The 26,341-nt window shown below is 46.8% G+C and overlaps 1 protein-coding gene across 1 annotated transcript in view; it reads left to right on the forward strand.

Moving 5' to 3' along the window:
* LOC115100985 (acetyl-CoA carboxylase 2-like) overlaps positions 1-26,341 on the forward strand; it is a 982,255-nt gene that overhangs the window by 99,924 nt on the left and 855,990 nt on the right. Inside the window, 1 exon segment of the mRNA XM_029620121.1 lies at positions 14,657-14,866. Within this exon segment, the coding sequence (XP_029475981.1) occupies positions 14,657-14,866 (210 nt within the window).

A 26,341-nucleotide genomic window follows, 5' to 3' on the forward strand; every position in this document is an offset into this window, starting at 1 on the left:
CAGCAGTCCTGGTCCCAGTCCTTTTGTGGCAGAAAATTCGGCAGAGCCAGGAATTCCCAGTCTACTTCGGGGGCTAAGTCTTCACAATGAAGGGGCGCCGGTCCATTCCTCGGTGCCTGCGGTAGGGGGCAGACTATCCCTATTTTTCGAGGAATGGGCCAAGGTGACAAAGGAACAGTGGGTTCTGGCTGGGATAAGACAAGGCTACGCTTTAGATTTTGCATGGCGTCCTCGGGACAGATTTCTCCTCTCTCCCTGCGATTATGCAACCAAGCGAAGAGTGGTCCAGGAAACTTTGCAGCTCCTGCGGCAGTTAGGAGCCATCGTCCCAGTGCCTCCAGAGGCAAGAAGAAAGGGCTGTTATTCCATTTGCTTCGTAGTGCCAAAGAAAGAGGGATCCTTTCGACCCATTCTGGATCTCAAACTAGTGAGCAGGTGCCTCAGGTTGCCACGTTTTTGCATGGAAACGCTCCGGTCAGTCATTGCCTCGGTGCGAAAGGGAGAGTTTGTGGCGTCTCTGTATCTCACGAAGGTGTGCCTTCATATAAGCATCCAGTCGGATCACCAGAAGTTCCTTAGTTTTGCGATACTGGGTCAGAATTTTCTGTTTCGAACACTGCCCTTTGGGCTGGCCACCGCACCCAGGACTTTCACCAAGGTAATGGGTAGTCGTGGCAGCCCATCTCCGGAAGGAAGGGCTGCTGGTACATCCCTACCTGGACGACTGGCTGATTCGAGCAAAGTCGGAACCACTGGGCCCGGATGGCGGTTCACAAGGTACTCCTGCTACTTCAGTCCCTGGGCTGGGTGGTCAGTTTATCCAAGAGCAGGCTTGTGCCCTCTCAGAGTATTTGGGGGCTCTATTTGACACACAGAGGGCAGAATATTTCTTTCCACAGAACGCATTTCCAAATTGCAGGCTCAAGTAGAGCCTTGTTACTCAAGCATCCTCCCAGGGTCCGGGATTACTTGCAAGTTCTTGGCTCGATGACCTCAACTTTGGAACTGGTTCCCTGGGCCTTGGCTCTATTTATTTATTTATTTATTTATTTATTTATTTATCTATCTATCGAGTTTTATATACCATCATTCGGTTTCGCCATCACAACGTTTTACAAAAGGATCGAATGCTCATATGCGGCCTTTACAGTCCGCGTTGCTTTCCCGCTGGAATCCCGTCTCCGAATTGTTTCTTCTTTCTCTCCCACTGACATGATGCAGCGCGGTCCAGTCTCGATTGGTGGCTGGTAATGGACAATTTAACCAGAGGTGTTCCCCTGGAGGTGTCCGACTGGACGGTGGTCACCACGAATGCCAGTCTCTCCGGTTGGGGGGGGGGGGGGAGGTATGCTGCGGAAAATCTGTACAGGGATTTTGATCTCCAGAGGAGTCACAGAGGTCGATCAATTGTCTGGAGACCCGAGCGGTGTGGTTGGCATTACAAGCGTTTCGTCCTCTCCTTCAGGGGAGGTCCGTCAGAGTTCTCTTGGACAATGCAACCACAGTAGCGTACATCAATTGTCAAGGAGGGACCAGAAGTCAGCCAGTGGCAGTCAAGGCTCGTCAATTGATCAGCTGGGCGGAACAGCACTTAGCATAGCGGCGTCTCACATTGCAGGCGTGGACAATGTGCAGGCAGACTTTCTCAGCTGAAATCGCCTAGATCCCGGGGAATGGGAGTGGACGCAGTTTTTCAACTAATATGCGACTCATGGGGTACGCCCAGCATGGATCTCATGACGATGTTTCAGTATGCCAAGGCTCTGCGTTTCTACGCTCATCGCAGAGAGACGGGAGCAGAGGGCGTGGATGCTCTAGTCCTGCCCTGGCCCACCGAAGTTCTACTGTACGTCTTTCCACCTTGGCGTGGATCGGCAAAGGCGAATAGAGCTCCATCCAGTGGAGGTCATCCTAGTAGTCCCGGAATGGCCCAGATGCCCATGGTTTGTAGACCTCCTCCATCTAGTGGTGATGGGTCCACTGCGGTTTCCAGACAGTCCAGATTTGCTATATTTAAGGGCCCGTCTGTTTGGAGGAAGTCGATCACTTTTGTCTAGTGGCATGGCTTTTGAAAGGCAACGGTTATGGGGCAAAGGCTCTTCTCCAGCCGTAGTGGCTATGCTCCTGCGATCGCGTAAGAAGTCCACCAACCTCGCATATGTTAGAATATGGATGATTTTTGAGGCTTGGTGTTTAGACTGAGATGTTTCTCCTACCCAGGCTTCGGTATCAGATATTCTGTGTTTTCTTCAGGCTGGTCTGTCCAAGGGCTTTGTCATGCAGTTCCCTTTGTGTGCAAGTGGCAGCTCTTGGTTGTTTGCGTGGCTCTGTGCAAGGTGTAGCGTTAGCGGCACATCCAGGTGTGACTCGTTTCTTAAGGGGAGCAAAGCACTTGCGTCCTCTGCTGATGCATCCTTGTCCGTCTTGGAATCTAAATTTAGTTCTCACGGCTCTATGCTTGGCACCCTTTGAGCCTTTGAAGAGGGCGACTATGAAGGATCTTACCTTGAAGGTAGTGTTTCGGGTGGCCATTACATCAACTCGTAGAGTGTCGGAACTTCAAGCTCTTTCCTGTAGAGATCCTTTTTTGTGGATTTCAGAGTCAGGGATTTCATTACTGACAGTACCTTCCTTTCTCCCGTAAGTGGTTTCTTCTTTTCATATCAACCAATCGGTGGAGCTTATGGTGTTCGCGGAATTAGACTATTCGGATCCCTTGTCCAGGGATTTGCGGAAGCTGTTCGCAGAGCATTGCTTCGTTATCTGGAGGTTACAAATGACTTTCGTGTTTCCAACCATCTTCTTGTGCTGTGGAGTGGCTCCAAGTGGGGTCAGTTAGCCTCCAAGACTACCATAGCTCGCTGGCTGAAGGAGGCTTTTAGCTCGGCCTATCTCCTTCTTGGTAGATCTCTTCCTGTTGGTCTAAGGGCTCACTTTACTTGTTCGCATACGGCGTCTTGGGCAGAGTACCAGATGGTTTCTCCACAGGAAATTTGCAAGGTGGCTATGTGGAAGTCCTTGCATACGTTTGTGAGACATTACAGACTGGATGTCCAAGCACCAAGTTCCGGTGGTTTTGGTGTGCTTCGAGCGGGCCTCTCCGGATCCCATTCCAGGTAAGATAGCTCTGGTACATCCCAGGAGTCTGGCCTGATCCGGGTATGTACAGGGAAAGGAAAATTAGTTTCTTACTGATAATTTTTGTTCCTCTAGTACCACGGATCAGTCCAGAGTCCCGCCCGTCAGAGGCATGGAAGTAAGGGAGAGTCTGTTCGGTTATTATGTAATTCATTTTTAGGTCTGAAGAAATTTGCGATTGTCTGTCCTCAAGTGTTTCTACAGGTTCAGTTCCCAGGAGGGTTTAGTGGACCAATTATTCCTTTTTCTTGTTAAAGGGTTATTGTACATAGTTCAAGAGGTTTTGGTGATATATTCTGCTTTGACATTGAGTAATACTGCCGGACTGTAGGTGGCACCATTCTATTTATAGGCAGAATGTTGTTATGGTAACTGCTCTGTCTCCATCTGCTAGACAGGGGGCCAAACCCAGGAGTCTGGACTGATCCGTGGTACTACAGGAACGAAAATGATCAGGTAAACTAATTTTCCTTTTTTTTTTTCATCGTGGTTTTTTGCTATTTTCGGTATCATTCCGTCACTGGGTCCCTGTAGTGTCCTAGATGGGTATTCAACATTTCTGGTTTCTTTCATGGTCAATTCCCCTCACTGCAGCGCTGACCCAGTGCCCGCTGGCCATCGATGGATGCCACCATCGTTTAGTGTCTATGGCTTTTCTTTCCTTACATCATGGCCATGCCTGGTTTCTGTCGATGCCTCTGGGGCCCGAGGATAAAGTCCATTATGGATCCTCATGAGATATGTGTTCTCTGCTTGGGGACATTGCATGACATATGGGGTCATTGCCCAAATGATCCTGAAGGGACGCCTGCTTCGACTCGACAAGATGGATCAGCTCTTTGGGTTGAGGAAGTCCGAGGCATCTGCAGCATCGGCATAAATGGACCTTGGAGCCGTGCTATCGACCTCGGTGGGACCGTCGGAGGATAGGGGCTCCGGAGACTGACCGTTGTCTATCTCTGGGCCTAAGATGTTGGTTTCATTTTCTTCGGCCTCAACACTGTGGAAAGACCAGGCCAAGCATCAAGGGGAGCTTAAGAAGCATCGGCACCGGTTCCTGTCGATGCACGGTGCCGGGTGCGGGGATGCACCGGCCTTTGCCGTGATGTCCGGGAAGTGACCCCATGGCGAGGCCGGCCCATCCTCTGTTGGTGATGGGGGTTCACAACCGTCTCCACCGGTCCAGGTGCCAGTCACTGATCCAGGTCCGAAGAAGATATGGCCAAACCCTCCTTCTCTCCTCCCTCCTCCACCATTAGAGCTCCCGATTCAGAGAGCCCCCAAGCCCCAGCCTGCTCCTCAGTCAGCTCTGGGGACAGGATTTTGACTGGGCCACGGGGAGAGTAAGCCAGTTGCCCATACCCAGGACGATGGACCCCTCCAGTCAGGGGCAGGCTATGGTTCTTTGCGAACCAGTGGCCCTTTGTAACCTTGGACCAGTGCATTCTGTCCATCGTCTGTGAGGGGTACCAATTGAATCTGCTGAATGTCCTGCTAAATTGCCCTCTGTGCCCATATTGGGGCGGGTAGCACATCAGGAGGAAGCTCTCCTCCCTTAACAGTCAGAGTGGTCGAGCCCATACCACCAGGGCAAAGAGGACGGGGATTCAACTCCAGGTACTTCCTGATTCCAAAGAGAACAGGAGGACTCTGTCCCATCCTAAACCCGAGGGCCTTGAATAAGTTTCTAAAAAAGAAATGTTAAAGATGATTTCCCTGGGTACCTTGGTTCCCCTTTTGCAGAAAGGGGACTGGCTATGCTCCCTCATTCTAGTATTTAGTATTAATATAGTAGCACTAAATACAATGATTTACTGTTAACATTATTCCTTAAAATTCACTGTCATATTAAGGTAATTCACTAAATGTCATGCCATATTGCTAAGATAATCTGAGAAAATTCATGTTATACTGTTTCAGACAACTAGCTAAAATCATGTTATATTGTTAATTTGTCATTCTATAATGTTTCATTGTAAAAGGATAAGATGACCTGTTGTCAAACTTTCTCACAGGACAAGCAGGATGGTAGTCCTCACAAATGGGTGACATCATCAGGATGGAGCCCTGTACGGAAAACTTTTCTGTCAAAGTTTCAACAAGCTTTGACTGACACTGGCACACTGGGTGCACTGAGCATGCCCAGCCTGCAATTATCCCTGTGAGCCACAGGTGTCTCCCTCAGTCTTCTTTTTTCCGCTCTGCAGTCAGCATAGCGGTTGGAGCTCTGTGAGGATTTTTTAACTAATTACCTTATGGAAACACTTAACTTTTCACTTCAAAAAACACTTTTCCCTGCACAGGTCTCCCTCCGCGTACGTTTTTACGACGCTCGGTGAGTACTAATTCTTATTTTTCGGTCGGTTCCTGTCACTATCTTAAGGCTGTTAACTGACTGAAGCCTTCCCTTCCCCCATTTTTCAGTTAGCTTTAACAGCTTGCGAGTATCTCTGTGACACTCTGCTTGCTTATGCTAGTGGGGTAGGGATTTTTTCCTTAACTTTAGGACCTCTGTAGCTTCAAGTCCTTCGTTCCCTGGTACCCTCACGCAGTCGATACCCTATCGCTACACCGGTACCCTCCTAAACCGCCCTGGGCTTTTATATGTCATCAGCGCCCCTCCCCCCACGGTTGCCCTGATGCCTTTATCCATGTTTTTTGCTTTTCAGTGCTACCAGGCTTTTTCCTCCTACGCACTGTTTTTTTCCTTGGGCTTCCTCGGTGCCGTCCCTACCCGGATGCATGCCATTGACGCACACGCTGTTAGTCACTGCCATGCATCCTCGGGTCGCCGCCACCGCTGCCCGAGACACTTTTTAACGATCCCAGGGTCACTTCATCGATGCCACCCCCCCTTTTGGGGTGATGCCATCGATGCCCCATCCTCCCCACCGATGTCCCAGCCCTTTTCCATCGGTGGGCATCGGTGCCACATCGATTCGTCGGTGGGCATCGGTGCCGGATGGTCCCCATCGGTGGGCATCGGTGCCGGATGGTCCCCATCGATGGACATCGGTGCCGGATGGCTTGTCCGTCGATGGCATTGGTGCCGGATGGCCGTCCGTCGATGGCATCGGTGCCAGGTCCTTTTGCATCGATGGACACCGTTGCCCAGGTGTTTCATCCATGGGCATCTATGTTAGAATGCATCCATCGAGGGCAGTCGATGCCAGGCTGCTCCCATCAGTGAAATTCGATGCCCAGGTGGGTCCCATCGATGGGTATCCATGCCGGCTCGATTCCGCGGGTGGGCGTCGATGCCACTGCCAGCCTTATGGCTGGCATCGATGCCCATGTCGATTCCAGGACTGGCGTTGATGCCGGGATGGAATTCATCGACTGGGAGATCCATGCCATCGATTCCATACGTGCCCATATCGATGCCACCGACACACATGTCTGGGGCACCGATACCATGTACACTTAGAAATCTGAGTCTGTCCAAATCGATACCGTCAACGTCTGTGGCCCTATAGTTGATGCCTGTGGCCATGCCACAAAAGGCATAAATGCCCGCCTCCATGCATCGATGCCCTCGACACCTACGTTTTCCTTCGGTGTCCTTGACGCCCTATCGATTCGACTTCGACTCAGTCGATGCCGGTATCTTTTTCAATAACGGCAATGTTTTTCGATTATTCGATTCCACATCGTTTCAAAGATACCTATACCAGTGCTGTCAGTGCCCGTCACTGTCATCATTTTCCTGGCCAGTCATCGACGATTTCATACCCATTTTGATGATATCCTCGAAGCCCCTTAGGTTGCCTTCAATATCGTCAATACCGACATAGCACCGCCACATAATACCCTCGCCTCCTCACATTGCTCCACGCTTTGGGTTCTTTTTTAAGCCCCGTATTAGCTTAAGACACTCCATTGTGTCAGGAGCAGAGCAGGCGTGCGGACAGTTCGTCATCGATCGCCTTCCAGGACGACGAGGGCTTCCATCTCGGCGCTGGGGAAAGACCGGGCCGAGCACCGTGGCACCCATCATCGCCGACATCGTGATCGTCCGCCGCTGATGCCATCCAGCACGTCGGTGCCATCCTTCTCCAGGCTGGACAACGCTCGGGCAGAGCAACATCACCACTGCCATCAGCACTGTTCCTACAGTTTTGGCAGTCCTTGGTGATCCAGAACTTCCGGATCCAGGTCCGACGGCTTCTGCATTGGCGTCACGACACATCGAGCCGCTGCGACGAGGGAAGGGAACATGAGTTCCGTTAGGGCTCCCCTGTTCCTGGCGTGCCCCACCGTCAAGTGGTGTGGGACTGTGGCCATCTGTTACACTTAGCAGTCTAAGCGCCAATCACGCCTGGCCTGTCTCCTCTGTACCTGTGCCACCATACCGGGTTTCAGTGTGAGATGGACGTTTACGTCCCCGGCCTTACCCTCGAGGACTCCAGAGACCGACGGAGTCAACAGTCTTCACCGGCTCGTCTTGCGGCGATCCACGTCGGATGGTAAGTACCCGCTTCGGCGGCATTCCCATAGAGTTGTGTTCTCCTATTCGGACCGTGGTTCGAAAAGTTCTGGGTCATGTGCCTTAGGAGCTGTATTAGTGTCACATATCGCTATGTTAGCTATGTTAGCCACAATGCCAGGAGAACCCCTCTATCTTCTTGGGATTGCAGCAGGGCTTCTTCTCTTGTCAGTAACAAGTCCCTGTGCCGACCAATGCTCTGACTCTTGGTTCCCTCCCAACCAAAGTTCCAGCTGCATTGGCTGATCTGCTAAACATGAGATTCAGCAACCATTGCCCCATGTACAAGTCCACCTTGAAGCCTGGCCACAGGTCTCAGTGTCTCCTTGTACAGCATACAGAAATGCGGGTACCACTTACCGCTCACACTCCTGCGGGAGCCTACATGATATCCTCCATTGGGACACCTCCTGGTCTCCCATCTGGTCAGATATCAGAGCGGCCACCCCACCTTGTACCAAAGTCCCGGTACACTCCCCCAGGCGCTACGAAGTGCAGAGGGGAGAAGGGAGGGGGTTGGGGAGTTTTAATTGCACTATTTTTTCTTTTAACAGAAAATAGTTACTCTCCGCACATCCTGGACCTAAGAAACACCAACTTTCTTTAGAAGTCACAGGTACAATGGTATCTTTGGTTACCATCACTCCATATTGCCAGTAAGTACATTATTTTAATGTTTCTATGTGCTTTATGATGAGTCAACATTACAACCCCAAGCTCTGCCGTTGGCACCAGCTCGGTAAGTGAACTGTCTCTTGCATCATGGTGAATGCTGTTTTCTCTGCGGAGTGTAACATCATTCACTTTCCTTGCATAGACTACTGCTAACCACTTTCAGTACATGCAATGAGCTCTCACTTTTTTCATGACTCACTATACATTTACTAACTGGGATTACTGTCACTCTGCCATAAATCCCTTCTGTAACACTTCTGGACACCACAGTACTTAAGACCCTCTTGTCCAGCATGCGCACAGACATTCTGATACATTCGTATATGTCCCCTGTGCATATTTTCCATAACCTCAGCCCTTCAAACTTTTCATGGTTGGGCTATGGGGTTTTCTTCCCAATATGCATTTTTCTCATAATTCAAAAACTGCTATGGGTTATATTCAGTGACATTCTATACTCAATGGACCTAAGTGGTTTCATTGCTTTCGTCCCTGATTCTTATCCCAGTTCGAACTAGGACCTAGTCTCCTTCGACTCATGCTCGCAATTCCTTAGGGTTATAAAGTTTCTCCTGAAAGCTTTCAACCCATTATGCGTCTATTGCACTCCAGCATAGTTTCTCATAAACGTCCTGGACATTGCACCCATGAGTTATGCCCTTATGCCTTCCAATACTGCTTTTGCAACAATTCTTTGTGCATACAGACAGACAGCATAGGGACAATGTGCTTTCCAACTCATAAGCACGCATTACCTCTTAGCTGCTCTGCTAGACAGCTGCGCAGCTCTACCTTGGCCCTTGTTCACTTCATGCCTCCTTGGGCCACATATCTAAGAGATTTAATGAACGCTCTATCAGACCTTCTCCACGTAGGTTCTATCCTCTCGAATGGTCTCAATTACATGTGTACAGGGAAAATCTTTTCACGCTGAGTTAATTAAACTTTCCTCTGCGTCTGGCCATCATTCCATACGATGCACAGGTTTCTGCTCCCTACACATGTTTCCTATGCGTTCCCCTTAGATGCCTTTTCTTCCATCAAAGGCCTCTTCAATATATCTCTTCTGCTGCCTCTCTTAGCCAGCATTTTTTCTAATGTTGAACTGGGATGGGGTTCAGTATTCTTTTCCCCACTCCCTGACTGAGATCAGTATGCTTCCCATACTTCTCAATCCATCATATCAGTAACCTTTTATTCTCTCACACAGTCAGTCCCCAAATCATAGACTTACTGATGTTCTTAGGTTCTGGTAGCGTCACAAAACCTTCTAACATAAATCTTGCCGTTTAATATGGCAGGCTTTACCTCCTGACGCTAAAAAAAAAAAAAAAAAAAAGAGAGATATTACTCCTTTTACTTTTCCACCATTTTTTCTTACTCCCTCGGATTCTGTTCTCCAGACATCCTCCACATAGTTACACCTTTCTCTCAGTAGGTGTATCGTTTTGGGAGTTGGGTTCCCGTTTACGGTAAACCTCTCTGAGTCGGCTTACCATGGATTATCCACTGATCAAGCTGCCTCTATTTCTCTAATCACGGAATGAACATATATATTTTCCTTATAAGTCTCATACATTCTACGTTTGAGCTTTTCCATTCCTCTCTTCCACAGTTTGGCAAGGGAACTTCTTTCCCTCTTAATGTCATTCCTGCCAGCAGGGTCCGTGAGTTATGCACTCTTTCCATACTCACCTGACTCGTTCCTCCGTCACTGAGTGGTTCTATGCATTCATCTTTCTATCCTTTTCAGGTAGATGTTGCATCTCTCTTTACTCAGGAAATACTCTGCCAATTTTTCCTAGCCTCTCTCTCTCGCCCTAGGGAGAGAGTGGGTTTTCCACATTCCTGGACAGTAATGCTGCGCTTACATTCTATCTACATTGCACTGCATTCCATGTGAATTCCACTTGACTCTTTCCTCCATGCAAGACTCAAGCTGCGACTTCCAGTGGCCACACAGATCTAATCCTTCTGACTAAGTGGTCTGTATTTCCTTTGCTACCAACAAGCAGACACTTCACTACAACACTGTGGGTATCCACATACTGTTGTTTCCGTCCTAGCCTTAACAGCTTCCCTTTGGTTACTGCTGCTTGTACTTTTTTATCAGGCTGCAGCCTGGAGTCCTCTCCATACCTTTGCAGCCTATTATTGCTTACATTGACTAGCCGGCATGCTCCATGTTTGGCCAGTCCGACTACTCTACTTTTCAATTCACTACCAAACATCCTTCCACGAACCCATTATGGTGTTGCGGATGCCCTCCGTTCCCATTCCACCTCCGTCATTACGCTTTCGCGTGTCTGCGGTGTATCTGGTGCATTCTCGGGCATCCTCAGCTCGGTACTCACCCATTTGTGAGGACTACATCCTGCTTGTCCTGTGAGGAAAGCAAATGTTGCTTACCTGGTGTAACAGGTGTTCTCACAGGACAGCAGGATGTTAGTCCTCACGAACCCCGCCCGCCCACCCCGCGGAGTTGGGTCTGTATACTTTTATTTTAGTTTCGCTTGCGCTTTTTAGCTATAAGACGAGACTGAGGGAGACACCTGTGGCTCACAGGGATAATTGCAGGCTGGGCATGCTCAGTGCACCCAGTGTGCCAGTGTCAGTCAAAGCTTGTTGAAACTTGACAGAAAAGTTTTCCGTACAGGGCTCCATCCTGATGATGTCACCCATTTGTGAGGACTAACATCCTGCTGTCCTGTGAGAACACCTGTTACACCAGGTAAGCAACATTTGCTATCCCTCAAATTACCTTGTAAACCGATGTGATACTCGTTTCGAATGTCGGTATACAAAAACAAATAAATAAATAAAATAAATCCTAAAGGATGCATACACCTATATCAAGATCTTCCCCAGTCACAGGAAGTATCTTCTATTTGTGGTGGGAAAACAGCACTTCCAGTACTGGGTGTTGCCATTTGGGCTTCATCCACCCCATGGGTCTTTAGAAAATGCCTTGCCATGGTGGCGGCGCACTTCCGTAGACTGGGAGTGCATGTCTTCCCGTATCTGGACGATTGGCTGGTCAAGAGCATGCATCAGGCAGGGGCTGTCTGGTCCATGCGCTTGACCATTCTGGGTGATGGAGTCACTAGGGTTAGTTCTTAACTATCCGAAGTCCCATCTCAGCCATTCTCCTCAATTGGACTTCATAGGAGCCCTGCTAGACACTGCTCAGACCAAGGCCTTTGTACCTCGCCAGAGGGCTGTCACCTTGGCGACCATTGCGGCAGAGATTCAACAGAGCCAGCAAATGTCAACCTGGCACATGTTGAGGTTGTTGGGCCATTTGGCTGCAACTGTCCATTTCATTCACTTGGCATGTTTACACAGGCGTGAGCCCATGGACCCTTAAGTCACAATGGCACCAGGCCTCTCAGAGCCTCCAAGATTGCATCTGAGTCACCCTGTCTCTCCGGGACTTATTGTCCTGGTGGTGGGTACTTTCCACTCTGGAACAGGGGATTTCTTTTTGGAGTCTCCCTACTCAAATTGTACTAACCACGGATGAATCTACCCTGAGATGGGGAGCTCATGTAGATAGGCTCAGTACCCATGGTCTGTGGTCTGCTTAGGAATGCTCTTGTCAAATCAATTTCCTGGAGCTTCGGGTGATCAGGTACGCACTCTGGGCTTTCAGAGATCAGCTGTCCAACAACGTTATCCTGATTCAAATTGACAGCCAGGTAGCCATGTGGTATGTCAACAACCAGGATTGTACCTCCTGTGCCAGAAAGCGGTACAGATCTGGTCATGGGCGTTGTCCCATGGGATGGTGCTCAGGGCCATGTAACTGGCCGGGGCGGAGAATGGGGTAGCAGACAGGCTGAGTTGAGCCTTCGGACTCTTTGAGTGGTCCCTGGACCAAGGGGTAGCAAATCGGATATTCCACCTCTTGAGGAGCCCGGACATAGATCTGTTTGCGTCCCCCTGCAACAGGAAGGTGCCTTGAATTTGCTTCCTGTACAGGTCAGACAGTAAACCAGCCTCAGATGCCCTTGCCCATCATTGAAGCAAGAGTCATCTGTATGTGTATTGTCTGATTCCCTTAGTGGCGAAGACTCTTGAAGCTTTGCAAGGTCAGAGGGACTATGATTCTTTCAGCCCCTCATTGGCCGAGACAGGTCTGGTTTCCACTCCTGCGGGAGATGTCCATCCAGAGACCAATTAGTCTGGGGACTTCTCCAGATCTCATCACTCAAGATCATGGCAGGCTGCGGCATCCCAACCTCCAGGCCTTGTCGCTTACAGCCTGGTTGTTGAGAGGTTAACTCTGCAGCCTCTTGATCTTTCAGAGGGTGTGTCTCGGGTCCCGGTGGCTTCTAGAAAGCCTTCCACTAGAAAGTCCTATGGACTGAAGTGGAGGAGATTTTCTCTGTGGTGTGAGCAGAAGGCTCTAGATCCATTCTCCTTCCCCACACAAAAACTGCTTGATTACCTTCTATACCTGTCAGAGGCTGGCTTAAAAACCAACTCCGTTAGAGTTCATCTTAGTGCAATTGGTGCATACCACCCAGGTGTAGATGGTACGTCTATCTCTGTATAGCCTATAGTAAGTTTCATGCAGGTCCTGCTTCAATTGAAGCCTCCTCTAAGGCCTCCTGCTGTGTCTTCGGACCTCAACATGGTGCTAGCTCAGCTGATGAAAGTTCCTTTTGATCCAGTGCACACCTGTGACCTGAAGTACTTGACCTGGTGACTTCAGTGCTCAAGGTCAGCGAGCTCCAGGCCTTAGTGACTTATGCATCTTATACTAAGTTTTATCATGACTAGGTGGTCTTGCGTGTGCACCCTAAGTTCTTGCCTAAGGTGGTGATGGATTTCCATCTTAAACAGTCAGTCATCCTGCCAATATTCTTTTCCAGGCCCCATTCACACCAAGGCAAATGAGCACTGCACAGTTTGGACTGCAAGTAAACCTTGGCCTTCTATCTGGAGTGGACAGAAGCCTATAGACAGTTTCATCCAACTTTTTATTTCTTTTGATAAGAATAGGTTGGGCACTGCCTTGACAAACAGACACTATCCAATTGGCTAGCAGATTGCATCTCCTTCTATTATACCCAGGTGGAACTGTATCTTTAGGGTCATGTCAAGGATCATTCTGTCAGAGCCATCAGTGGCACACTTGCGAGCAATTCCTGTGGAGGAGATCTGCAAGGCTGCAACTTAGAGTTCTCTCCACATATTCACATCTCACTACTGATTGGATAGGGATGGCCGACGCGACTGTAGGTTCGGCCAGTCTGTCCTTTGGAACCTGTTTGAAGTGTAGAACCCAACTCTTCCAACCTAGGGTCCGTTGTTTGGGTTTAGGCTGTCTCCCCCTTTGTTAACAACAGCACCGATGGTGTGGTGCTCGTTGGCATCTGGTTGGTTGTCTGTTGGTCCCCTTTATTTGTTTTGGAGAAGCCTGTAGCTAGAGATTCACTCATGTGTGAGGACTACCATCCTGCTTGTCCTCAGAGAAAGCAGAGTTGCTTACCTGTAACAGGTGTTCTCTGATGTTAGTTAGGATATTAGTCCGCACGAAACCCACCTATCACCTGCGGATTTGGGTTTCTCCTATTTTTTTAAATTATAATTCTATGTTACAAGACTGAAGAGGGATCCCACGTGGATGTGTGATGTAAGGCATGCTCAGTGTGCCTAGGTTTTCCGTATCAGGGCTCCATCTGATGATGTTACCCATGTGTGAGGACTAACATCCTGCTGTCCTCTGAGAACACCTGTTACAGGTAAGCAAGTGTGCTTATCCTGGGTCTCCTGAGTAGCAGACTACTAATGTAGATGTAATAATCTGATTTGCTGAGTGCCACTTTTCTCCAGGGTACTTTGGACATTATATTGATGAGCTTGAACATAAGAAATTGCCATGCTGGGTCAGACCAAGGGTCCATCAAGCCCAGCATCCTGTTTACAACAGAGGCCAAACCAGGCCACAAGAACCTGGCAATTACCCAAACACCAAGAAGATCCCATGCTACTGATGCAATTAATAGCAGTGGCTATTCCCTAAGTAAACTTGATTAATAGCAGTTAATGGACTTCTCCAAGAACTTATCCAAACCTTTTTTGAACCCAGCTACACTAACTGTTCTAAGCACATCCTATGGCAACAAATTCCAGAGCTTAATTGTGCATTGAGTGAAAAAGAATTTTCTCAAATTAGTCTTAAATGTGCTACTTGCTATCTTCATGCCTAAGTTTGCTTCTAGAGAGCAAATGTAGGGTATTTAACGATCCAAGTATGGTTTTGGCTGGGCTAAACTTTTTCAGAATTTTTAAACAGTATAATTATTTTCAATAACCTTTTCCCTTGAACCCCTTCTCCCCTGATCCCAGGTACAGACAGAGGCCCCAGGGTCGCCTCTCTTTGTGATGAAACTTGCACAGCATGCTAGACACCTGGAAGTGCAGATCCTGGCAGATCAGTATGGGAATGCAGTTTCTCTCTTTGGCCGTGACTGTTCCATTCAACGGCGCCATCAGAAGATCATTGAGGAGGCTCCGGCAATGGTAGCGGCCCCTTACATATTCGAATACATGGAGCAGGTAGGATATCATGGTTCCTGGAAGTTTTGTGCCTTTTGTTTTTCTTTGTGGTTCTCTTCCAGCTGAAACTTAAGCCCTGCCTCAGTTCCGTGATACTTCCAGGTTCAAGATCCCGGATCAGCCAGTTATTGCATGGGGCCAAGAGCTTTTTTGTACGTTTTTTTTTTCCTTCCCTCTTTTGCTGGTTGTCTGTAGGTTCGAATTGCAAAGATTTTGTGTGGTGGAGAGAGGAGCACTACATACGAAGCTGACCAGAAAATGCTGAAGCCCCAACAAGCATATGAGGGACAGCAGGCTAAAAAAAGACACATGGTTTTGAGAGTGCTGTCCTTCTATTCAGTGATGACTGACTCGCCAAACTGTTTTTTGTGTTTTTTTTTTATTTTGTTTGATATTCTTTCTGTAGTAGGGCAGTCTCAAAATAGATTACAAATCAGTTAAAGTTAGATTCTATTACAATAATGAAAGTATAAAATCTGGCCACTTCAGGATGGGACACCACCTACCGTCTCTGAAATATGTAAGAGCCGCAACCTGTCAGCATATGGTTGGAGGAATGGGGGATAGGTGAATGAGTGTAGTAGAGGAAAGGGAATGAAAGGATTGGAGATAGGGTAGGCGAAAGAGATTAAAATGTGGTTGTTTGGGGATGAGTAGGAACCCGATGCCATGAGAGAGAAAACGTTTAAGTAGGAGTGATGGATAGAGGATAAAATTGAGTCTCAAGATCATGTTTCAGTGGTTAAGGGATAGTTGGAGTTTTCTTTACCGACTAATGTTGCTTTGTTGCTGATTGGAGAAGGAGCTAGGGGAAAGCCTGGCTTAATAACCAGGCCTTTGCTCTTTTCCTGACGGCGAAATAGAAAGTCTCGTGGTGTAAGGAAAGCAGTATCTTGTTCCAGAGTTTAGGGGCAAAGCAGCTGAATGCCTGTGGCCTCGTCAGGTTAATCTTGCAGAAACCAGAGGAAGAGAGAAAAGACGGGCCATTTGGGAAGATAGAGTTCACATGAAGGGGTGTTGATGGTCAAAGCTATATTTGTTGTGCACCTGTTTACATTTTGTTTACCCTCCTTGTTCAGTTGGGTGATCTGCATTGGTTGAAAATCTTGACAATGTATTGTAATTGGTAGATATAATTTGCCTTTTTAAAAAATTTAAATAGCATGTGGTGTACATCAAACGAAAACATCTGAAAAATTACAAGATAGGTAAATATACAACTTAATGCTAAAAATGTTTATTTTCAAGTAACAAAAAAACCTTAGCATTAAAATGCCATAAGACAATGCTTGCAATCAACAGTCAAAGCACAATCTAACAATCCACAATCATACATCCACACAAACCATTCATTCAGACATGGAGCGTCAGAGCTGAGGATATAAAAAAAAAAAAACAAAAAAAAACTCTGTTTCCTAGTGTGTAGACAGATGGACTCAGGACCAGTGGGTTATGCTCCCCTGCCAGCAGATGAAGTCTGAGCAAGCTGATGTCACAGTATATATACTCCTGCAGTGACCCCAGCCTGCCAGTATTCTCCATCTCCAGCAGATGGTGGACTTGCATCTTCCTATGGGGATTGCTGTGAATTTTGAAAGGAGAATTTTATATTGAGAAATGAAAGCCCCACTCTCCTCCGGTGATATCTAAAGATTCCTCCTCCTATTGAGAATTTCTGAGGTGATTTCCTTGGGCCCTTAGAGGTGTGCCTTGATCTGGTAGCCGGTTCCAGGTGTGGACTTAGCTGCTTGTTCAGCTGATGGCAGCGGGTGCAGAAGGCCGGGCATGGTGGTGACGGCAGATGCCCTCTTTCCCCACAGCCGGAGACAGTCTCTTTCCTCAGCTGGTAAATGCTGACCTCTAGTAAGTTTAAAAAAAAGAGAAGAATTTTTATCCCAGGACAAGCAAGATGGTAGTCCTCACATATGGGTGACATCATCGATGGAGCCTCCCCCAAGGAAAAACATCCGCCAAAGCCTCCCGAAACCTTTGGCCTGCTCACTGAGCCCATTGAGCATGCTCAGCATGCCACGATCCCCGCAGCCACAGGGTTCCCCCTTCAGTCTCTTTTTTTCTGCGCTGCTTTTAGCCTTGCGTTGAAGGAGCTCTGTGAGATTTCTCACTGTTTTTTCATCACGGAATATTACAAATAATAATAACATTTCTGTCAGAAACTTTCCCTCTCGGGTCTCCCTTCAACATCCCGTTCGGTGAGTACTCTTTGGAGTCTTTTTTTCCGTCGATTCCGGATACTTTCTCATCAGTATCTGCGAGCCACTGATCGTTACCCGGCCTAAAAGTTTTCAAAATGGCCACCGGTTTCAAAAGATGTCTGAATTGTCCCCGGACAATGTCGATTACAGACCCACATGATATTTGCATTCTCTGCCTGGGATCAGGCCATGATGTCCGCGCATGTTCCACCTGCGCTCAGATGACACTGAAGGGTAGGCGTGCCTGCCTGGATAAAATGGAGGAACTTTTCAAAAAGATCACTCCATCTTCGGCATCGTCACCGAAGATAATTCCTTCCTCTGTTGAAAAACATCGAGGTAGAAAGAAGGCCGATGACCGTCCGTCACCGACCCCATCTGGATCTTCTATAGCGTCCTCTTCGGTCTCCAGCAAAGACTATCGAGAGAAAAGACGCCATCGGCACCATTCCGATTCCGTTCCTTTGGAACCATCGGTGTCTGCATCGGCTTCGAAGAACGTCGAACCGATGAAAAAGCGGGTCTGGGTACAAGAGCTACCATGCCCCTCTGTACCTGAGGCACCGAGGCGCTCTCCACCGGCGGCAGTGTTAAAGGCTGTGCCATCACACTCTGCTGTGGAAGTGCCAGCAGTGCCAGTCTTAACCTTCTCCTGCGACAGAGGACCCAGTCTCCAGTTTCCAGAGAAGAAGTGACTTCAATGATTCAACCAGCAGTCACCGAAGCTTGGCAAAAATTCCAACTTCCATCGACACCGATGCAATCATTGACACCGACACCGGAGCTGACCATATTTGCTCCTCTCCTGACAAGAATCGATGCTTTACTCTGTGCTCTTCCAGCACCAATACCATCGACGAATTTTCCGATGCTTTCATCGGCGCCATTTATACCAAAACACCTACCGACTGTACCAACAATACCTATGCCAGGCTTATCTGAAGATGACAGAGACTGATCACACACCAGGACCATCAGGCTTACAAAAATCCCGTATTCCATCGATGTGCTCGATGCCAGTCTCTGGTCCATCGATGCCCTCACTGCCTGGTCCATCGGGTGATACTGCTCATCGGTTCCAATCTGTGCCATTGATACCTTTCGGTTCCCCATTGATGCCTTTTCTGCCGCCATCGATGCTAAAGCAGATTCCAACACAACCATCGAAATCTGCATCGATGAAAAAGCGTCCTCTTCCACAGGACCCCTTACATCCTGCTGGATCCCATTTCCAGCCTCAACCCAATCCTTGGTAGGATGTTAATACTGATACTGATGACCTCACATCGGAACCTTCTCCACCAGAGGAAAGGAGGAAGTCCCCACCAGAGGACCTGTCTTTTCAACACTTCATCAAGGAAATGGCAGATACCATTCCTTTTGAATTGCTGGCTGAGGAGGATACCAGGCATAAAACCCTTGAAAAACTGCAGTTTGTAGATGCACCGAAAGAGGTTATGGCGATACCCATCCATGAAGTCCTTCTAGAGCTTCAGCGTCGCCTATGGGAGCATCCCTGTTCTGTGCCTGCCATCAATAGGAGAACTGACGCAACATATCTAGTTCAACATACACCAGGCTTTCAAAAACCACAGTTGCCACATCATTCATTTGTTGTTGAATCAGCTCAGAAAAAAGCAAGAAAGCAGAAACCACATTCATCTGCTTCTCCAGGAAAAGAACATAGATTTTTGGATAGTTTAGGGAGGAAAATATTCCAAGGATCTATGCTTGTGTCCCGTATCGCTACATATCAGTTATATATGACGCAGTATCAAAGGAACTTATGGAAGCAAATTCAGGACATAGCAGACACACTTCCTCAACAAAAACAAGTGGCACTCAATGCTCTTATTGACAAAGGGCTGGAGTCAGGGAAACATGAAGTAAGGGCCGCATATGACTCTTTTGAAACATCGGCCCATCTATCAGCTATGGGAATTAGTGCACGGAGATGGGGTTGGCTGAAGGCCTCGGATCTCAGAATGGAAGTCCAAGAGAGACTCGTGGACCTCCCATGTACAGGAGACAACCTCTTTGGAGAGAAGATCCAAGCTACGGTCTCTTTACTTAAAGATCATCATGAGACTCTCTGCCAGCTGTCCAAGTTACCATCGGACCAACCATCCTCAGCACGTAAACCTGCAAGACGTGATACTAGAAAGCCCTTCTACAGGCCTCGTAGGTACTATCCACCTACTTCCTCTACACGCCCTTTCCGTCAATCCCAGAGAGGAAGTCAATGTCAGCCAAAACAGGTTAAAACTCAGCCACCCTCACAAACAGGACCAGCATCTGGTTTTTTAAATCGATACCAGAGAACAACAGCCTCTTCAACAACCTCCAACCCAACCTGCCTGTCTGAGGTCAGCTCCACTACTTCCAACACCAATGGAACCTCATTACCACGGATCAGTGGGTGTTAGCTATCCTGAACCGGGGGTACCGTCTAAAATTTCAAGTTACCCCCGGAGTCTCCACCCATTCCTCTGTGGTCATACAGCATCATAACATCTCAACTACAATCAGAACTCTCCACCCGGCTGACTTCCAGGGCTATAGAAACCGTTTCTCGGTCTTAACATGGCAGAGGGTTCTACTCCCGTTATTTCCTAATTCCAAAGAAAACAGGTGGTCTCCGTCCCATCCTGGACCTCTGCAATCTCAACAAATTTCTTCAAAAAGAAAAATTCTGGGGAGAAGTGATGTCATCTGATCAAGATGGCTGCTTAGATCTTTTCTCCAACACTCCCTACAGCATAAAATGCTAATCCTACCGGTTCCAGAGGGGCCCTCGCGGTAATATCTGCTTGCCGGGGTTACTTAAATGCCAGAGATCATGTCCACCAGGAAAAAAGCGGTGGACCTACAGCAATTCTCTTTTGATGCGGGCGGCTCCCGTTTTGTGGCCCTGAGAGAGCATCCCAGTGGAGAAGGCCCAGATGGCGCAGGACCCAAACCTGGAATGGAGTCGATAACTTCCGAGGAGAGCGCTGAGCCTATCTATAAAAAAAAGATATGCAGCTCTGGTTCCAAGATTTGAAGAAGGATATTAAATCCTTATCAGAAGAATTTTGCGATGCTATTTCATCTCTCCGCACGGATATAAAAGACTTGGGTCACAGGGTGGGAGAGGGAGAGGCCCTAATGGAGGAGCATGACATGCGAATCACAGCTTTGTCATCGGAATTAACTAGTCTGTGACAGATCTAGGATGAAATGGCTTTAAAATTGGAAGATATTGAAAATCGAACACGCCACAATAATTTGTGTATCAGGGGTCTACCCGAAGAACTGGCTTATACTAACACTGCCGAAGTGGTTAAACTTATATGCCAGGCTATCCTACAAGCGGCAAATGCACAATATACTGATGGCTTCTCAGACATTCCTAACGATATCGTGGTGGAGTGGGCGCATAGAGCGCTGGGGGCGGCCCGCGTAATGCCTCCAGAGATATTGTACTTAGCCTCCTTCACCAGAAAGCTGTAGAGACAATCATGAGGGCAGCCCGCAAATTGGATGCTTTCGAGTGGGAAGGGCATTCGCTCTCCATATACAACGACCTGGCGCCGGTGACGCTGAAACTGAGACTGGACTTTCAGCCAGTTACTATGCTTCTACGTAAAGAACATCACCGGTATCGCTGGCTGTATCCTTGCAGGATCACTTTTACTATTCTGAGGGCAAGAACGCCGGCAGAAGCAGTGGCTCTTCTTAAAGAGGCGGGCCTTGAAATCTCAGATATCTCAGGTGCGGTCGTTGCGAAGGACGCCATACACTTGGCGGTGGCACCAGCAAAATGGCAGCGAGCGGGAAAAGGAGGCCGACGCCTGAAGAGGACATCGGATTCAGCGGCACAGCGATCGACGGAGGAGAACGACTGAGGGCTAGCTTCGGACAATACCTGATGAGACACGAGTCCTCTTATGGGCCAATTCTCATGTTGAAAGCATATGATGGGTGTATACATCACGTGAGATTATGTTTTGGGTTTACTGCAGTTTTCTAAACGTAGGGTCTCTAAATGCGCTTCCCTTCTACTATAATATTATCTATAGGGAACCGGTGGTACATGGCCTGTTTGGTATGGGTATTTGAATGGGAGTGGGGAGAGGAGATGTAACTTCCTCTATTAGGGGTCTGCCTTATGGTGGGCGACTTAGTGTGTATGAAGGGGGAGGGGGGGTTGGGTAATGGGGAATGGGGGGATTGCATGTTATGTATGGTTGTTTTTGCTGATGACAGCGGGATGAATGCTTTGCCCTGGAGAGCAGATAGAGCCTTAAGGATACTTAGATATGTCAACCCTTCAGTTTCTATCCCTTAATGTGAAGGAATTAAATTCCCCAATGAAGCGACAACAATTGAGTAATGAACTCTCTAGGCATCATGCTTCCGTGGTTTTTGTGCAAGAGACGCATCTTAAGCGGAAGGGAAATAGAACCAAGAGCTAAGAGAAACAGATAAGTATGAGAGAAAAAATGTGTGAAGCTTGCTGGGCAGACTGGATGGGCCATTTGGTCTTCTTCTGCCGTCATTTCTATGTTTCTATGTTTCTATGGAAGCATGAACATCTGTTAAGACCGCGTTTATACTCACACAGATATTACGCTGCCAGCACTCCAGATTGTAGATATGGTGGGGTAGGCATTGTGTTTGCTAATACTGTGGGGGAGAAAGTTCGCCAGACTGTAATAGGACCCAGGGGTCGTTATTTAATTTTGGTGGTGGAGATTCAGAATTGCGTATTCACCTTAGTTAATGTGTATGCCCCAATCAAGATCAGGGCATTCTGCTGACAGAGATTAATCAAAAACTGCAACAGGTGGGGGAGGGGTATATCGTGATAGGAGGTGATTTTAATCTGGCGCACAAAGTGGGGTTAGATACCTCTTCTGGCCATGGTAGTGCTATTCAAAGGGATTGGAGGGCTTTAACTCGGTTGATGGCTGATTGGCAGCTGATAGATATATGGAGATTGCTCTATCCTCATAGCAGAAATTACTTCTTTTATTCCAGACCTCACAATACATATACACGGATTGATTACTTTCTAATAGATAAGGCTTTAAGTGATCACACTAGGAAAGCTGAGATAGAAAACATCACCTGGTCAGATCACACCCTGATTTGGTGGGAGGTGGGTCTTCCAGCCGGTGATATGGGTAAGCACTACTGGAAGCTCAATGATAGCTTACTCAAAAATAAGAAGTATTTACCCAAAATCCAAGCCCAAATTGAGCAGTATATATTGCGTAATATGGGGCAGGAGGCATCGCCCGTCTCAGTATGGGAGGGCCTGAAGGCCACTATGAGAGGCAATTTTATCAGTCTGGGGGTGTATCACAAAAAACAGACAGCCCTAGTGCGAAATAAGCTATTAACCCATATAACGGACTTAGAAAAGGAACACAAGAGGGATCCACGGTCTACCATACTTAGGAAATTAGATGAGTATCGTCAGCAGTTGAAAGATTTGGATGCAGCCCGTATAGCCCATCAATTGGATCTAGTGAAGCAACTGTATTATGATCAGGGTGATAAACCCAGCAAACTTTTGGCACGCAGGCTCAAGGGCCAAAGAATGCAATCACATATTCATGTGGTTAAGGATGATAAAGGGATAGCACACACACGACTACCAGAAATTACAGATAGTTTTCTGAAATTTTATACTGCTTTATATACCACCAATCATGTGGTTACAGAAGATGAGATCGCCCAATTTCTGGGAGAACTCTCTTTACCAGTGATATCACCAGAGGCCTGAAGTATGTTGGGGTTCCCCATTTCGGTACTGGAAGTTCACCATGCAATAAAATCTTTGAAACCTGGAAAGGCTCCCGGGCTGGACGGGTACACACCCCTCTTTATAAAAAGTTTATGGGTATTTTAGCACCTCCGCTAAAGGATTTCTTTAATGCCCTGAGGGATGGACAAACATTACTCCCTAACGGTAACATAGCTGGCATTACGATACTCCCTAAGCCTGGAAAAGACGAGACGACATGTGGGTCATATGGCTCTATCTCATTGATTAACATAGATCTAAAATTATTGGCTAAGATCCTGGCCACCCGATTAAGGGGGGTGATTTTGGATTTGGTACAGGAAGACCAAGCAGAATTTATGCCGGGGCAGTCCACATCTGACAACGTTCGCAAGATTTTGGATCTATTGTCGGTGGTGAAATACCGTCAATCTCCAGCTGTTTTTCTGACTATTGATGCTGAGAAAGCATTCGATAGGGTATATTGGCCATATTTATTTGCGGTCATGGAAAAGATGGAAGTAGGGGGATGCTTTCTCACTTGGGTTAAAGAATTATATCGGGATCCACAGGCCTGTATTAAAATTAACGTGGGGTATACCCAGTCGTTTGATTATACATAGGGGCACAAGGCAGGGGTGCCCACTCTCTCCACTACTTTTTGCCATCAGTGTGGAACCTCTAGCGGAAATGATCCAAGGGCCTGTAGACACACAGATCAAAGCCTTTCAAAATCTAGTATTACAAGGACTCTCACAAGAGGAACAACACATTTCACACACATTTTATAATTTATCTTCATCAGAGAAATTGGTATTAAAATTTTTATCCAAAAATCAAATTATCATCAAAAAAAGGAGGGGCGATTGCTATCATGAACACAAGTGATTACAAGACAGAATTACGACAACAGCTGAACAATGCTAATTTTTATCAGAAAATAGATATAGACCCCACATTTGAGTTGCAGAACAAAATTCAAGAAATTTTGGAACAAGCCAAGATTAGAGGTTTTCTTATGACAAAAGAATTAGCATTTCTTCATGTTCAGTTTCCCCGGGCCCCTGTGATATACGGAGTGCCCAAAATTCACAAAACGTTAGATCACCCACCATGTAGGCCATAGTTTCTGCAAATGGTTCTATTTTAGAACCTTTAGCAAAATTCATAGATATTTTTTGCCAACCACATGTGCAATAGGCTAAATCTTACATACAAGGCACTGCACATATATTAAGAAAATTGGCTACTGTTGACAAATTGCCCCCAAGAGCATTTTTAGTCTTCCTGGACGTCGAAGCTTTGTACACAAATATTCCTCAACAAGCAGCACTAGATATTGTTAGTGATATTTTCGAACGCCATATAAGACCACAACGCATCCCATCAGATTTTCTTACACAACTTACACAGTTGGTACTTAAGCATAATTATTTCTATTTTGATCAGGACATTTTTTTGCAAAATCATGGGGTCGCGATGGGCTCACCTTTGGCTCCAGACATAGCCAATTTATATGTCACAAGATTTGAAGAAACCCAAGTTTATCTGTCCATATATTTTCAACATGTACAATTATGGACAAGATACATTGATGACATATTCTTCATTTGGCTAGAAACAGAACAGTTACTTATTGATTTTCATAATTGGTTAAATCAAGCAGATTCCAATTTGAAATTCACCATTTCATACCATCAAAAGACATTGTCATTTTTGTACATTCAGACTCAATGTGTTAATGACAATTTAGAGACCACACTCTATCGTAAGCCAACAGACAGAAACAACCTTCTTAGATTTGAAAGTCACCATCCGACACATCTCAAAAATGGACTGCCTGTTGGTCAATTTTTCAGAGCGCGGAGAATATGTACCCAAGAAGAAGATTTTCTAAATCAAGCACAACAGCTATCCACAAGATTACAGCAGAGAGGATATCCAAAGCGAGCCATCAAGAGAGCATTTACCCATGCAAAATTTTCTGATAGGGATCAATTATTACAGAACAAAGCACGGCCACATAAAGAGACCATAGTTTGCGTGCTTAAACATACTAATCGCACTAAAAAGATCAAATAAATTATTCAACGCAATTGGCACGTTCTTCAAATTCATCCCATTGTTAATCATATTCCAATGTTTTCATATTCCAGAGGAACAAATATTAAACAGCACATAGAGCAGCAATTCAAGACAAGACACAGTCTCATGTTGAAGAAGATGGTCACAAAACTTGTGGAAAATGTGATTTTTGTAGCACTACTATGGCAGGGACATCCTGGAAAGACCCTAATACAGGATGCATAGTCAAACAAAAACACAATACTAACTGTAACACAGACCATGTAATTTACGTTCTACAGTGCCCCTGTCCCAAAATATACATAGGACGTACATCCAGGAAAATTAAAACCAGGCTCATTGAGCATCGAAGCCGTTTAAATACTAAAGATCTTAAGGCACCCATTGTACCACACGGTGTTTCTAGAGGATACATTTTTGCAGATTTTAAGTGGACAATTCTTGAGCACATTCCAGCATTCAAAAGAGGAGGATATCACATTGCTAAACTCAACTATCGAGAGAATTATTGTATTTTCAAATTAAATACAGAAAAACCAGCTGGCCTTAATGAGAGGATAGAATGGTACACCATGTCATAATAATCCTTTTTATGGCAAATCATTTATTCATTTACTTCTGACTTTTTAGTCCATTCAGATTTAGTATTTTCATTATATGATACACACTGAATTGTATTTTTTAGCTATTAATCAGGAGTGGTTCTAGTGTGTCCCGCGGTTTCGCGGGCTTTTTTTTTTTTTTACAAATTATAAGGACAGCGCATGCACTGCGCTACATCAGACGCTATCGTAATCCCTGCAGTGACAGGAAGATTTTTCAAAGTCAGCACTGATCTCAGACACCTATTTTGTAAGCACCTAACATCAGCTAAGCTCTTTCAAAAATCATGATACAGACGTGTACGCCTTTAATAATAAGACTATGGCACAGACTTTACTGTTTTTGTCTTGCATTTATTCATGTTAGCAGAAGCCGCATTAATCTGTATATTACATACATGATTCTTAGTATATTTACAGAATCTAAGAACATAAGAACATGCCATGCTGGGTCAGACCAAGGGTCCATCAAGCCCAGCATCCTGTTTCCAACAGTGGCCAATCCAGGCCTTAAGAACCTGGCAAGTACCCAAACACCAAGCAGATCCCATGCTACTGATGCAGTTAATAGCAGTGCGGCCCTGGAAGTAAACGTTGCCAGAGCCACGTGGGCTGGAAGGAGGTGAAGCATCGGCGCGTGCAGAAGAGGAAGCAGCGCTTGTGTTTACGCGCAGACGCGAATCCCAAGTCGCAGCGGCCCGAGAAGAGGAAGAGGCTTGATAGGGTTGCCGCAGAGCCCATCCTGCGACGACCCGCGAAGAGGAGGCCCAGAGGTGAGAGGCTGAGGGTCTGTAGAGGGTGT

This window comes from Rhinatrema bivittatum, chromosome 11, assembly GCF_901001135.1.
Source record: "Rhinatrema bivittatum chromosome 11, aRhiBiv1.1, whole genome shotgun sequence".
In the NCBI taxonomy this organism is placed as follows: Eukaryota; Metazoa; Chordata; class Amphibia; order Gymnophiona; family Rhinatrematidae; genus Rhinatrema; species Rhinatrema bivittatum.